Source organism: Prunus dulcis, chromosome 3 (assembly GCF_902201215.1).
Source record: "Prunus dulcis chromosome 3, ALMONDv2, whole genome shotgun sequence".
NCBI lineage: Eukaryota > Viridiplantae > Streptophyta > Magnoliopsida > Rosales > Rosaceae > Prunus > Prunus dulcis.
Genome location: NC_047652.1, coordinates 20905795 through 20919803, shown reverse-complemented (window position 1 = coordinate 20919803; position 14009 = coordinate 20905795). Strand labels below are relative to the sequence as shown.

General features: G+C 36.5%; 1 protein-coding gene and 1 long non-coding RNA gene across 2 annotated transcripts; one reads left to right on the top strand and one right to left on the bottom strand.

The window, feature by feature from the left end:
- The first annotated feature begins 5405 nt into the window (after positions 1–5405).
- LOC117623293 (collagen alpha-5(IV) chain-like) lies at positions 5406–6695 on the top strand. The gene is made up of 2 exons (XM_034354207.1): positions 5406–5637; positions 5732–6695. Exons 1-2 carry the CDS (start codon positions 5472–5474, stop codon positions 6541–6543), a joined length of 978 nt encoding a protein of 325 aa, XP_034210098.1. The 5' UTR covers positions 5406–5471; the 3' UTR covers positions 6544–6695.
- Positions 6696–7030: 335 nt separating this feature from the next.
- LOC117622970 lies at positions 7031–7633 on the bottom strand. Its single transcript, XR_004585055.1, has 2 exons — positions 7532–7633; positions 7031–7410 (listed from the first exon to the last, which is right to left on the bottom strand). It is a non-coding gene; the product is annotated as an uncharacterized LOC117622970 (long non-coding RNA).
- Positions 7634–14009: the final 6376 nt, after the last annotated feature.

Here is a 14009-nt window from a genome sequence, read left to right as displayed (position 1 = left end):
TTGCATGGACAGATGACTCATCAAGTACTTTCTTTCTCCATATGAGCATGCAGACTAGAATAAATACAAACTCAGATCAGATGGAAGAACAAACAGAAATATCACATGCTGATGATTACATTCTATGAAAATTGCTGATGTACATTATACATTCAATGTGATCAAAATGTTTCCTGCATGAATGGGGTGTAATAAAAATGTTGTTTACAAATATACTTTTACGACAGGTAATTTACCCACAACAAAGCTATGCACCCATCACAAATATATATCATCCTCGTGTTTATGTAAGTCACGTATGAGACTTACACTTACGGGTGGGCACGATCTGGATTGAATCGGTTTCACCTCAAAATCACGACTAAACCAATTACAATATAACGGTTTGGTTTGGTTTGATTTTGACAAAAGTCATGAAGAAAATTAAATCAATCCAAACCAATTTAAGACGGTTTGGTTCGGCCGGTTTGGGCCTAGGCCCAAATATATTTCTTTTTGCATTTTTTCAATATTGTTAGTCCAATTACAGTCAATAAATTCACAACTTGCTCCATATTTAAATCATTTTCTAGAGTACGAAACCGTCCTAAAGCTCAACATGCCATAAAACTTCAAACTTCAATAACTAATATAACTCAATTCACATGTAATCATATTGCTGATATGGAGAAAGAAAGTACTTGATGGATATATGACATAAAACTTCAAATTTTAATAACTAATATAACAAATCTCAATAACTATATAGGTATTACCTAATTAGAGTATTACACATGTAAAATATAAGTAAATAAAAATACACATAAACAGTTTGGTTTGGTTTAAGTCGGTTTACAAAAGTTCGAAACCAAACCAAATCAAACCATATACGATCCGGTTTGATTTTTAAAAAATTACTTTTTTCTTAATGAAAAACAAACTAAACCGATAATTACAATTTGATTCAATTGATTTTATCAGTTCGGCAGGACTGATGCACACCTACAGTCAATGAATACACCTAACACTAAACCAAAGTCTAGTTCATCGGCTATAATCTTAACGTTTGAGTCGGCATCCTTGTTTGGGATAGTTTACCTATCTAAACTATGGATTATTATTGTTTCAATAATAATGGAACAGACGTCAAAGATAAAATCTAATAAACAATGTTATCTTATGTTTCAAGCTTGGCATATCCATTTGGGAATTTCAATGCCATAAAATTTCGAATTTTAATAACTAATATTGCTCAATTCACATGTAATCATAATGCTCATACGGAGAAATAAAGTACTTGATGGACATATGACATAAAACTTCAAATTTCAATAACTAATATAACAAATTTCAATAACTATAGGTATTACCTAATTAGAGTATTACACATGTAAAATATAAGTAAATAAATATACACACAAACAACTCGATTTGGTTTATGTCAATTTACAAAAGTTCAAAACAAAACCAAATCAAACCATATACGATTCGGTTTGATTTCATTTAACTTTTTCTTGATCAAAACAAAACAAAATGGCTAATTACAGTTTGATTCAGTCGATTTTATCAGTTCGGCTGGATTGATGCTCACCTTACCTCAATGGATACACCTAACACTAAACCAAAGTCTAGTTCATCGGCTACAATCTAACGATCGATTGAGTCAGCAACCTTGTTTGGGATAGTTTACATATCTAAACTATGGATTATTATTGTTTCAATAATAATGGACCAGACATCAAAGATAAAATCTAATAAACAATGTTATCTTATGTTTCAAGCTTGGCATATCCATTTGGGAATTTCAATGCCATAAAACTTCAAATTTTATTAACTAATATAACTCAATTCATATGTAATCATAACGCTCATATGGAGAAAGAAAGTACTTGATGGACAGATGACATAAAACTTTAAATTTCAATAACTATATAGGTATTATCTAATTAGAGTTACACATGTAAAATTTAAGTAAATAAATATACACATAAACAGTCTGATTTGGTTTATGTCATTTATAAAAGTTCAAAATCAAACCAAATCAAACTATATACGATATGGTTTGATTTTTAAACAATTTAATTTTTTCTTAATTAAAACCAAACCGATAATTACAATTTGATTTAGTCGGTTTCATTAGTTCAGTCAAATTAATGTCCACCTCACACTCAAGAGATACACCTAACACTAAACTAAAGTCTAGTTCATCGGCTACAATTTTAACGTTTGAGTCGGCAACCTTGTTTGAGATAGTTTACCTATCTAAACTAAGGATTATTATTGTTTCAATAATAATGGACCAGATATCAAAGATAAAATCTAATAAACAATGTTATCTTATGTTTCAAGCTTTGGGAATTGGTATCCATCAGCTGGCAAACTCCACTATAGAACATTCAACAAGCAGCCATGAAAGTCCTGTCGACACTCGTCAGGCTTAAGCTCGCCCGTGAAGGATAGACATGACAGGTTTTTTGGAACCCTAAACCCTAGGGCAAAACCTACATCATAGGTTCGAAAAAACAATCTTTTTTTTTTAACTTTTAACATGCATTATCTCTTGCACTGCGTAAAAGAAAATTTGGTGTTACATTTCAATTCCCTCACAAGATAACCTTGAACCGTCAGTAACCACCTTATTAGATTGTCAAATTTGTCAAAAATTGTGGCCCACGGACAAATAATGAAACGGTGTAAGTTTGTGGGATTGCCTTGGTCACAAGGCAATCAATTGGTGAAGGCAATCAATTGGTGAAGGCAATCTGTCAAGATCTAATTATCTTAATCTGGAGTTTGTGCCTTTGTTTTGTGGTGTGACTGGTGTATCTTTTGTCAGTAGAAGTTAATTTTTTTTTCTCTTTTTCACCCAAGATGCTATGCAGCTGGACAGTAAAAACTGTTGAAAATTGAATTAAAGAAAGAAAGGAAAAAAAAAAAAAAAAACAGACTGTTGGGATGGAAGGACATATACATTGCTGCAAAAGGAATCTGGATGCAACATCAACACATGGGAGTGTCTTATCTTATGAGCGTACAGAGTACAGAGATTCCTTAGTTGGCTGGAAAGCGCTCAAATACTTGGAAGTTGTAGCTTCTTTTTGTTTCAGGTCTGGATCATTGGATGCGTATGCTTGTCCATTTTCTGCTAAAATAAGTCTTCCAAATTCCAAATATCAAATCCCAAGATCATTGTTCTATGTAGATTGGTACTTTTTGAACCAAACGCATTATCATAGCTCCCAATTTTCACTGATGAATTATTGAATGTTCATCTGTTTGCTGATGAGATGATGCAAATTTTCTAGACTGTCAACAACTGAGGAAAAGACTCTTTGGTTGCAGTCACATGACTCTTTAATTTGGCCGCAATTACTTTACCTATTTATGGACTCCCTGCACAAAAAGACTTGTTTTGTAAGAAAATTTAAAGCAAATTGTAATTAATGAATCTAATGATTCAGGGGAGTGTCCTCATAGAAGTAGAAGACCTCCATACATGAGATTTGGAGGTCTCACATTGCTATTACTTTAACACAAGCCTTATTAATAGGGTTAATTTCAATTTAGTACTCCGAACTCCTATCCTAAAGGCACGTTTACTCATGCACTTTGAATTTTTAACAATTACATACCCTAAATTTTTCCATTTTTTGCAATCTAGATCCGTCATTAACTTCACCGTCAAAATTTCCATTAATTGCTTGCATGGCAAGCCTAGGTTCCACCTATTCACTCATTTGAATGTTAGTTGAAGGGTATTTTCCAGTATTTGTTCAAAAATGGTTTGGTACTAGTGCATGTAATGTGTTCTTCATGGGAGGGAAGACACCAATTACCCGAAAACACTCTTCAACTGACATCGAAATAAGTGAATAGGTGAGATCCATGCTTGCCATGCAAGCAATTAACAGAAATTTTGATAGTGAAGTTAATGTCGGAACTAGATTGCAAAATTGTAATCATTAAAATTGAGAGTGTAGGAGCAAACATACCTTAAGAGTAAAAATTTGGGATATTAAATTAAAATCAACCCTTATTAGGGTATTAATATGCCACATTAGGCCTTGAGAAGATGCCATGCTCTGCTCAACCAACATATATATTCTGACACCATGGAAAGTTGTAAACTTTGTTTGGGGCTTGGAAGTTTTTCAATTTTCTCTCACACACACATATATATATATTTATATTTCTAACAAAAAAAATATCTATTTTTCAATTGCCTTTGCTAAGCATCAATTTTAAGGGTCAAATCTTATCAAATGACTCAGTTTTATTTTGAAATAGGATCAACCAATTACTATAAGATCCTTTAAGTTGTAACGACGAGTTTGTTTGAGTCATAATGAGACATAAAACCCAAAGTAAATGCAAGAAAGAATCAATTTTAGGGGTCAAATCTTCTCAAATGACTCGGTCAAATCTTCAGTTTAAACAAGCAATTCATCAAATACAATTGTCGCATCGCACATGGCTTCTCATACATCCTGGATAAAGTTGCCATCAATTCAATAGTTGTCTTCATCTCATTCCTTTTGTTCCATGCCTTAAGGTTTCTTCCCAAATAAAGAAACTCATAGTTTCTTGAGCTTGTGTGATTTGCATGGATGGCCTTCAAGCCACTCTCAGTACCTGTTCTTCTTTGCTATCTATCTACTTCACCCTCTTAACGTATAAAGGGATTGGACTCTGGGACACAGAGAACAAGTTGGCTGTGAATTTTTTGCCCTGGGCTTTGGCTGTGCTCACGATGTATTCGAGGGCGTATTTGGGTTACCATACTATATATTTGGCTCTTCTTCTTGTTTTATTTATTTATTGGTTTTTAATATTTATTTTTAAAAGGAATGAATTTTTTAGTAATTTGTAGACCAAATTGCCCCTCCACAAATATCAGAAGTTAACAAAAACTTGACATAAGTTGAGAATTGTTCTTGAATTGCTTCAAATTAAAACTACACGGACAAAAGTGATAAAATTGAAACCACAAGGATCTTAATGGTAAAGTGATAAACCACATGCACCAAAAATGACTTTTTGCCAATCTAAAACCAAGAAGAAAACCAAACAAAAGGAAACACGTCCTTTTCCTAGTTGAATTGTATCTCCACAACTCAACACCACCAACAAAGAAACAAACTCAATGAATGTAAGTAAACAAAGAACCAGCAAAGCAAATATTTCTTCTTATCTACCTCTCCATCACAATATTAACCTTATTTCTGGATTGTTTGGTGGTAGGATATGAACTTACATTCACTTCAAGTTTGCGGGTTGACTGGCTTTTTGCATGGGTGAAATAAAGAAGCTTAATGCGTCATGTCGTAAAATTTGAAGAAAAAGTTTCATTTTTCAGAAAGTGTATAGTGAATACTGTAGAGAGTATTTATATTCGTTATAAGCCTCAGCAATTGATATAAAAGGCAGCCTAGATCAACTCATTCTCAGAGTCAAGAATATTAGAGTTGCTCAGAGGCAATAGAGGCTCTAACATGTCTTGGTTTTTTACACTACTCTTTTTGATCAGTTCTCTCTCATTGACTACTCCCTCAGAAGCTAGCCATGAGAAGAAGCCCCCATCTGCAGTTGTTGTAGGCACTGTCTACTGTGACACATGTTTCCAAGCCGAATTCTCACATGCCAGCCACTTCATTTCAGGTTCATTTCAAATTTCCTACAACTCAATCAAAAGTGCTTTTTATATTGTGAATTTTGGGTTCAGTTAACTTAATTTCAACTTATTTTTCTGCAGGGGCTTCTGTTGGTGTAGAATGCAAAGATGGGAGTTCAAAACCAAGTTTCCAGACAGAAGTGAAAACTGATAGCCAGGGAGTGTTCAGAGTCCATTTGCCTTTCTCTGTGAGCAAGCGTGTCAAGAAAATTGAAGGGTGTTCTGTGAAATTAATCAGCAGCAGTGAACCATATTGTGCTGTGTCCTCAACAGCCACTTCATCTTCACTGCATCTCAAGTCAAGTGAGCAAGGAACATACATATTCTCAGCTGGTTTCTTCACCTTCAAGCCTCTAAAGCAGCCAAGCCTCTGTAACCAAAAACCAAGCATTCCAAACTCCAAGGAATTCAGTTCTCAGAAATCCTCATTTCCAGGAATTCCAGTTACACCCCCTTTTCCTGGAAAAACTCCGAAGGCAGGGCAACTAACTGATAAAAAAGTAGGACTTCCAGGACTCCCAGGAACAGGACTTCCAGGACTCCCAGGACTTCCAGGAATTCCACAATTAACCCCCTTTACTGGTAAAAATACAAAGGGAGGGCAACTAACTGATAAAAAATTATTAGGACTTCCGGGACTGCCAGGACTTCCGGGACTGCCGGGACTTCCGGGACTTCCAGGACTTCCGGGACTTCCAGGACTCCCAGGACTTCCTGGACTTCCAGGAATAGGAAAGGCAGGGCAACTAAATGATAAAAAAGTAGCTCGCCCAGATACTTCCTTCACAACACCACAAATTCCAAAAACAAGTTTGCCTCCAAATCCATCACCACCAACATCTCGCATTCCTGGAATCCCACAGGCTTCTTCAAAGCAAACTACTTCTCCTTGATATTAAACTGAAATCATTAACTAAATAAATCATGTTAAGTTTGTATGGGGTGTGCAATTATCAGAAGCATATGTAGTAGGGCTTGTAAGTTTGTACTTTGTAAGGAGTATGTAAGTTATTGTACTTGGAATAAAGCTATGGTTCTCTCATCATCTGACAGACTTCATTTACTTAGTAAAAAAATCCCAATATATTCTGAGATTTTGTGCCACTGTTTGCATTAATTATGAACTCCCTCTGTAGAATTATACCTGAATTGCTGAATTTGGAGCTGCATTTCAACATTGTCCAATCAAAAAGACCCTTCGAGAAGAAGAAGAAAAAATTGCTTCTTCATGCTAAAATTGAATTGTTCTTCTTAGACCAGTTTGCTTGGGAAACATAAGTCCATGAAAATGGAAATTTTAGAACTTAAACTGCACCAATTTGGGCAGAAATTGAAACCCGAAAAGCAAAAACAAAAACAAAAAATGCATCACAGCTACAATTCAACATGAAATTAAACAACTTTTGAGACCCAAAAAAGAAAGAAGAAGAAATTATAAACAACTTTCAGGTTCTGATTATTTCCTGAATCCTAATCTTTTGCTATACATGCCCTCATATACACATATGCAAAATCTCAGCAGATGCATAACTAAACATCATCTAACCTAACTCTTTGATTTTTTCAATTCTGGTTCTGCTAGAGCCACCAACTGAAGAGCCATCTCCACCATTCCTTGCACTTTCGAGCTGCTGCTGCCGAGAGTTTGACTGCTCAGAAGCGCTAGGGTTCCACATGTCCCTGTAGTAAAACAGGGCTGCCCTCTGCGAACTGTTGGCAGAAGCTGCTGGTTGGGCGCCCCTGCTGTTGAGCCGGTACTTCTGCAAAACACACACACAGTTAAGACTTGTCCATCAGCACCACTAAATCATCAACCTCAAATAGCAAATGCGCATAAAATTAGTGCTTAAATAATTAATATGAGAGCACAAAGTAAATTACATGTGAAATAAATGAGTGGCTTCAACTTTCAACTTCCATTCGTAAATATGATTAGGGAAAGAACTTTGTTTGGGGACTGGGCCTAAATGACCCAGTTGATTTGTTTGCAGTCACAGTGTTTCATGAGGCTTGTTAAGCTTTGTTGGTCCCTTTTGTAATGTTCTAAGGCCCTGTTTGGCATGCCTCACTAAGTCTCACTGGACTGGACTGGGTTAAATAGTTCTTAAAACCTATATTTGGTAAGGGAGGGGATTAAGTTAAATGAGATTATATAGTCAAATGGGAAAAAAAACGTTGGACTCGCTTGTTTAATATAGCGAGCCGAAAACTGGGTTCGCAAAATAGCGAGGATGCTATTTTGAACACATAGTCCGGCTGAATACCACCTCTACCATCAAACACACGAGCCCGAAACATCAAACATACCACCATCACCACGATGCCACAACCATCAGACCACCACCATCAAACACATAACCAGCCACCACATACCCAATCGAACCATCACCATCACCCAATTAGTCAATCAAACCATCATCCCCAGCCACCACATACCCAGTTAAACCACCAGCACTACCCAATCGAACCACCACAACCATTAATTAGTGGAACTAGAGAGAGAGAGAGAGAGAGAGAGAGAGAGAGAGAGAGAGAGAGAGAGAGAGGGTGAGTTGATGGTTGAATCTATAGTGGCATGAAGAGAGAGTCAGAAGGAGGGAAGGAAGAAGAAAAGATAAAGGAAAGAATATGAAGAATGAAACAAAGAAAAACAGAAATGGCCTGGGAATGGAAAGAAGAAGAGAGGATGAAGGAAGGAAAAAAAAAAAAAAAGAAACGGGCTTGGGAAGAAAAGACAGAGGAGAGAAGATGAAGGAAGAAATGGGGGAAAAAAGGGGCAGAGAAGAAAAGAAATAAGAAAAGACGAAGAAGAAAAGAAATCAGAAAAGATAAAGAAGAAAAAACAAAGGAGAGAAGAGTATGGATGAAGAAAAATAAAAAGAAATGTGACAGTTTCAGCCTTTCCAAAATATTAGAATTTTATTTATTTTTAGGCTAAAATTCTTAATTAAAATTAAAAAATTTAAAAAATTATTATTTTTAGTCCAACACAACACCAAACATAAGTCTTCACTATTTTCACAATCCAGTTTTTTAGTCCGACGCAACACCAAACGTAGGTCAGTACTTAATCCAGCTTAATCCAATCCGAGCTAATCCAAGACAGTCCTAGGATTTAGTCCAGTCCATAACAGTCCGCCGTACCAAACGACCCCTAAAGGTATTGGGTGCTGCACCATAATTCGGAGTTTCTTGAGCTCATATATATTTAGCAAAATATATTGCACTCATTAAGCTTAGCATCATCCGTCCAAACAAAAAAGAAAAGAAGCTTAGGATCAATTCAGCATTGCTACACCTATAGCACTTGGACCAAATATATTGTTGTGTTTGTGTTGACCCACTTTCTTAACGAGTTGATATGAAGACGACTCGTTAAGTTAACCGGTGAAAAATACCAAGTACGGACAGTGACGGACCTAGGATTTGAATCCCGTAGGGTCATAGTGCAAATGTTCTAAAGAAAATTTAAGAATGGGTTATTTTTCTTATCTATTTTTTCTCTTCCAAATTTTATTTCTTTCTTGAAAAATATACTTTGAATGATTTCAATTTGTCATTTTATATATATATATATATATACAGTCCTGATCTCTTGGACCACAGGAGTCCAAGAGAATGTGGTCACCCACCGTTGGATATTAATCCAATGGTTCAAAATGATATATATAAATGCAATATGACATAAATGATTATTACCCGATTCAAGTCAACCGTTGAATTTACATCCAACGGTGAGTGACCATAAATCTCTTGGACTACAGGAGTCCAAGAGATCAGGACTGTATATATATATATATATATATATATATGTTTTTGAGTGATTTCAATTCGTAAAATTTCAAACCTATGCCAATTAACCAAAAAACAAAAAAACTACAACCACCTAATCAACAAATAAGCAAAAACTTCATCATACATATAAATCATTAATTTCATCCAAACAATTACAGATTTGATTTCCTTTAAATTAAAAACAGCACACATCATCCTTATTTTGATTTTAAGATTTAGAAATAACTTGAAATGAGAAATATCACAATAAGAATAATAGGTGGTGATTGGGGAGCTTGGGGTTTGGATCTGAGAAAAGAATAATAGCAATTGGAAGATGGTAAGGGTTTTTGGGATGGGAAGGTTGGCTGGGTTGGGTGGTCAGTGGAAGGATACGGAAGATATTTTTATTTTAAAAATTTCCCAGGGCCACAACGACGTCGTTTGGCCCATAGTGTTTTAAAAAAAACAAAATGCTTTTTCTTCCTGCTGCAGGAGGCTTTCCTCCCTCTTCCTGTCAGGCAAAACATCAAGCACTTGGAGGGCAATCCAAGGGGTCGCACAGCCAGCTCAAGTGGACTTCCAAGCCTATTTCCATGGCTTCCATGGGGTCGTTTGACCCCAATGACCCCACTGTGGGTCTGTCCCTGAGTACGGACATGACCCGTTTAAATTCGTGAATGACCAACACAACCCGATAGGGAATATTCGCGAATGATACTTATATGACCCATTAACTTAATGGGTGGCTAACGAGTCCAAGCTAAACCCAAATATTAATTTTTTCGTGTGAATTCGTATCTTGTTAGCAAATCATAGATAATATTTCCAGATCAAGCAGTGAAGATGATCAGAATGGGGCATGTATAGATACTATGACAATACTCTCATGCGCGCATGTATATGCATGACAAATTTTATCATAAGTTCATTGTTCCATTAAGTAATCTATCACCAGAATCTTTCATGAGCCTGAGAAAATGCGCATAATTTGCGAATGGGAGGATATTCAATAAAGACTTCACAATAAAATGATATGGGACCTAAATCTCTCATGCGCATGAGAAAAATCCCATGTATATAATTTTAACATAGGAAAATATACTATTAAGTTATCGTAACTACTAAAAGGACCCATGTGAAGGAAAAAAAAATCGTGTATGTAATTTGAGGTTCAAATAAATTCCCAGTCCAGTGCGACACCTTATTAATAAGAGACTCGATATGGAGTATGCGAAATTCATGCATGCTTGTAAGAGCCACGATCCACGTGCCATGCCAAATAAATATGTAATCCGTCACGCTAAGAATTGAAATGAGCCCATAAAAGGCACTGGCTCTACAAGCCCATGCTAATTCTCCCGTCAAGCATCATATCCCTTTTCAAAGACGATAAAATTCAGGCACGCCAATCAACATGCAATGCCAAGCAAAAAATCATTATTACACCTAGCTACGCTATAAGCTTAAGTGGGCCCAAGCCATGCAAATGCTCGGGGCTTGCTGAGTGGGTTGTAGTATGGATGGTAACGAGCATTCATGAGGCCTATTAATGAGCCGAGAAATTGAAGTTTTGGGTTACTTGGGAGCTCCAAAACTCGAGCCCATTTCTTGAGCCCAAATATCTGGGTAAGCATAAATGAGAGAAAAAGGGAGCCCACCACTTTAGAAAATTGACCGATAACCTTAATAAAAGTAGTCCATCACTTTGTGAAGTTGGCCCATTCCCTAGTAGACAAACCCATTACCTTAGGAAGGCCCAAATGACCAAAAAAAATGTTTGAAAGTCTCCATCACATGGTTGGAGACAAAACCACAACAAAAAGCCAAGGAATGACTCACATATGTAGGCTGCTGTGAGGCTCTAGCACGTGACCAAGTGCAAACCTCAAGACAAACCATTCAAATGACCAAAGGGTATTAGCGCGAGCAGGTTGCTAGGAGAAAAGACATCCTTCAGACCAACGTTGCTATCTATTTCCTTCCCTTACCAGCTCTTGCCATGAAATATGGGAGGAAAGAAGGAGAAGTGATAACCAGAGATGAGAGGTTACCACGGGAACAGTTGCAGGAAGACTTTTGAGCTCCCAAAAATCTTGTCTCCTCAACAAATTCTCATGAAATCCTTTGCTTTAAACCTGTGTTTCTCGTAGAAAATATGGTCTCTCTCTCTCTCTCTCTCTCTCTCTCTCTCTCTCTCTCTCTCTCTCTCACACGCACACACACACACACACACACACACACACACACACACACACGCTAAACTCATGAATGCTTAGCTTCCATGCCACAAGCTTCTCAAGCCAAGCCAAGCATTTATTTGTAAGCAACTATTGGTTTCATTGGTGAAGAAGACCAATGTGTTTTCTAAGACTCAGCTACCCTTTCGAAGCACTCTTGGGGTCTTATTCTTGAACTTAGACACATGGGGAATTTTCTCCCATTTGCTCTTTACAGTAGTCCAGACCAATCTATAGCTGCCGGAACGAAAAAACCCCTACAATATTATTGCTACTAAAATGATCTAATGAGTAGACTTTCTCAGTGCTTGAGAAATATCCCCTGTATATGTTGAGGACAAATACCCCTCGAAGTGTCAAAACGAAAAAGCATAATGGCATCGTAAATGCGATGCTTTTCCCAAAGCTCCGGATACTGGTCATGAAGATCGCCAATCCACTCAAACCTTTGCAGGAGACTGTTCTTTATGGACCAAGTGTTGAAGTCTGGACGCTCAGTTAAATTGTACGAGCGTTGGAACATCATCAGCAACTTTACCCAATTATGCACAAATGTCTTGGGCATGCATATATAATAGCATATTTATCAGAGATAGGCTTTGGGACGTTGGAGTCAGAGGTGGCCATTGAGACAAAGAAATGGTTTCTGAAACGAGAATTGGTTAGGGGGTGGTGAAACTTGAGACTTTCGGTAACAAAAGTTTGGAAAAGTTGAAGGTATCGATAATCACTAAGAATCTCTACGCTTCGTAGTGAGAAGAAGATAGAAAGGTTCGAAAGACTAAAGTAGAAGTCAAAATGGCGCATTGAAGTGATTGAAATGAAAACGACGCATGGATGTTGCAGGTAACGATCAAATCGTGTCACGCTCATGCATGTAACCCCAAATCCCTCTAATCAAGTCTATTGGGCTTATGGGGTAATGTTTAGGCCTAGTTTTTATACAGATGAGATTTAAGCCAATTTGGGCAAAGTCGTGGCTGGGGATTTTAGTATTGCAATCCGGTTAAGATTCCTTGGGCCAGTTTAAGTGGCTGGGAAAGGGAATTATCTATTAATTGATAATTACCTAGAAAATCAAGGAGAAATCATGAGATTACTTGACGATTAAGGCAATCAACTAAATAATTAATTCTAATGGATTATGATTTGATCCTCATAATGGCATGACATGGGTTGTAATCTCTCTCCACCAAGTCAAAATTCATATAAAAGAGAATAGATAGCTCACGATAACAAACACAACTTTTCAACAATAAATTCAATACAAACCCTAATTCCTTCTCAAATGCTATATCTTTCCTGATAATTGCTCTGCCGGATCTGTCTCTGGTATAGATTTCCAATTGATCTTCATCAATTGAAGGTGATGTGATATACTACTGCTATTGCCACTAGACCCTTAACCTCTGAATTCAATCAGAAGTGATCCAAGGTGGTGGCAATTTATTATCTGATAAGATCCCTTGATCTGGATCCCTTTTGTTTACTTGTTTATTTGTTGTTTATTACCCTTATTGTTTTAGAGAAATTATAAAGTTGTCATTTGTCTTGAGGCATGGAAAAGAAACTTCATTGATTTAGTTTTTACCATTTCAATTCACAATCATTTGATTTAAGTGAGTTTTCTTGGTCTCTTTCAAATCTATTAGGGTTTTACACCATTAATAGTGGCACGTTCACAATTCACACAATCTAAAGCCTATCTCTGAGGTTTGAACATTTTTTGGGTATACGCACATATGCTTGTGCATTTTCTGCTAAATGTAAGACTCTCAAATTCCAAATAATCAAATCCCAAAATCATTGTTGTATGTAGTATATTGGTAGTTTTTTATTTCACCAAACCCATTATCCATAGCAGTCAATTGTCACTGATGCATTATTGAATATACATTTTTTTATTGTTGTCCCAGCTGTGCTCAAATTACTCATAATTACTGATAGTGGTGATACAAGGTTCTAAACTTTGTGCCAAATAACTGAGGAAAAGGTTCTTTGGTTGTAATCACATGACACTTTTAATTTGGCCGGAATTACTTTACCTATTTATGGACTACCTGCACAAAAAGTCTTGTTTTTTATGCAGTTAAAAACAGTTAGAAATTTTAGAGCAAATTGCCATAGATGAATCTAATGATTCAGGGGTTGTTCTATGCTCATAGAAGTAGAAAACCTCCGTGAGATTTGGAGGTCTCACATTGCTATTATTTTAATCCAAGCAAAAACCCTATTAATATGCCACATTAGGTCACGAGAAGATCCCATGCTCTGCTCAAACCACATATTCTGACACCTTGGAAAGTTGTAAACTTTGTTTCAGACTTGGGAGTTTTTCAATTTTC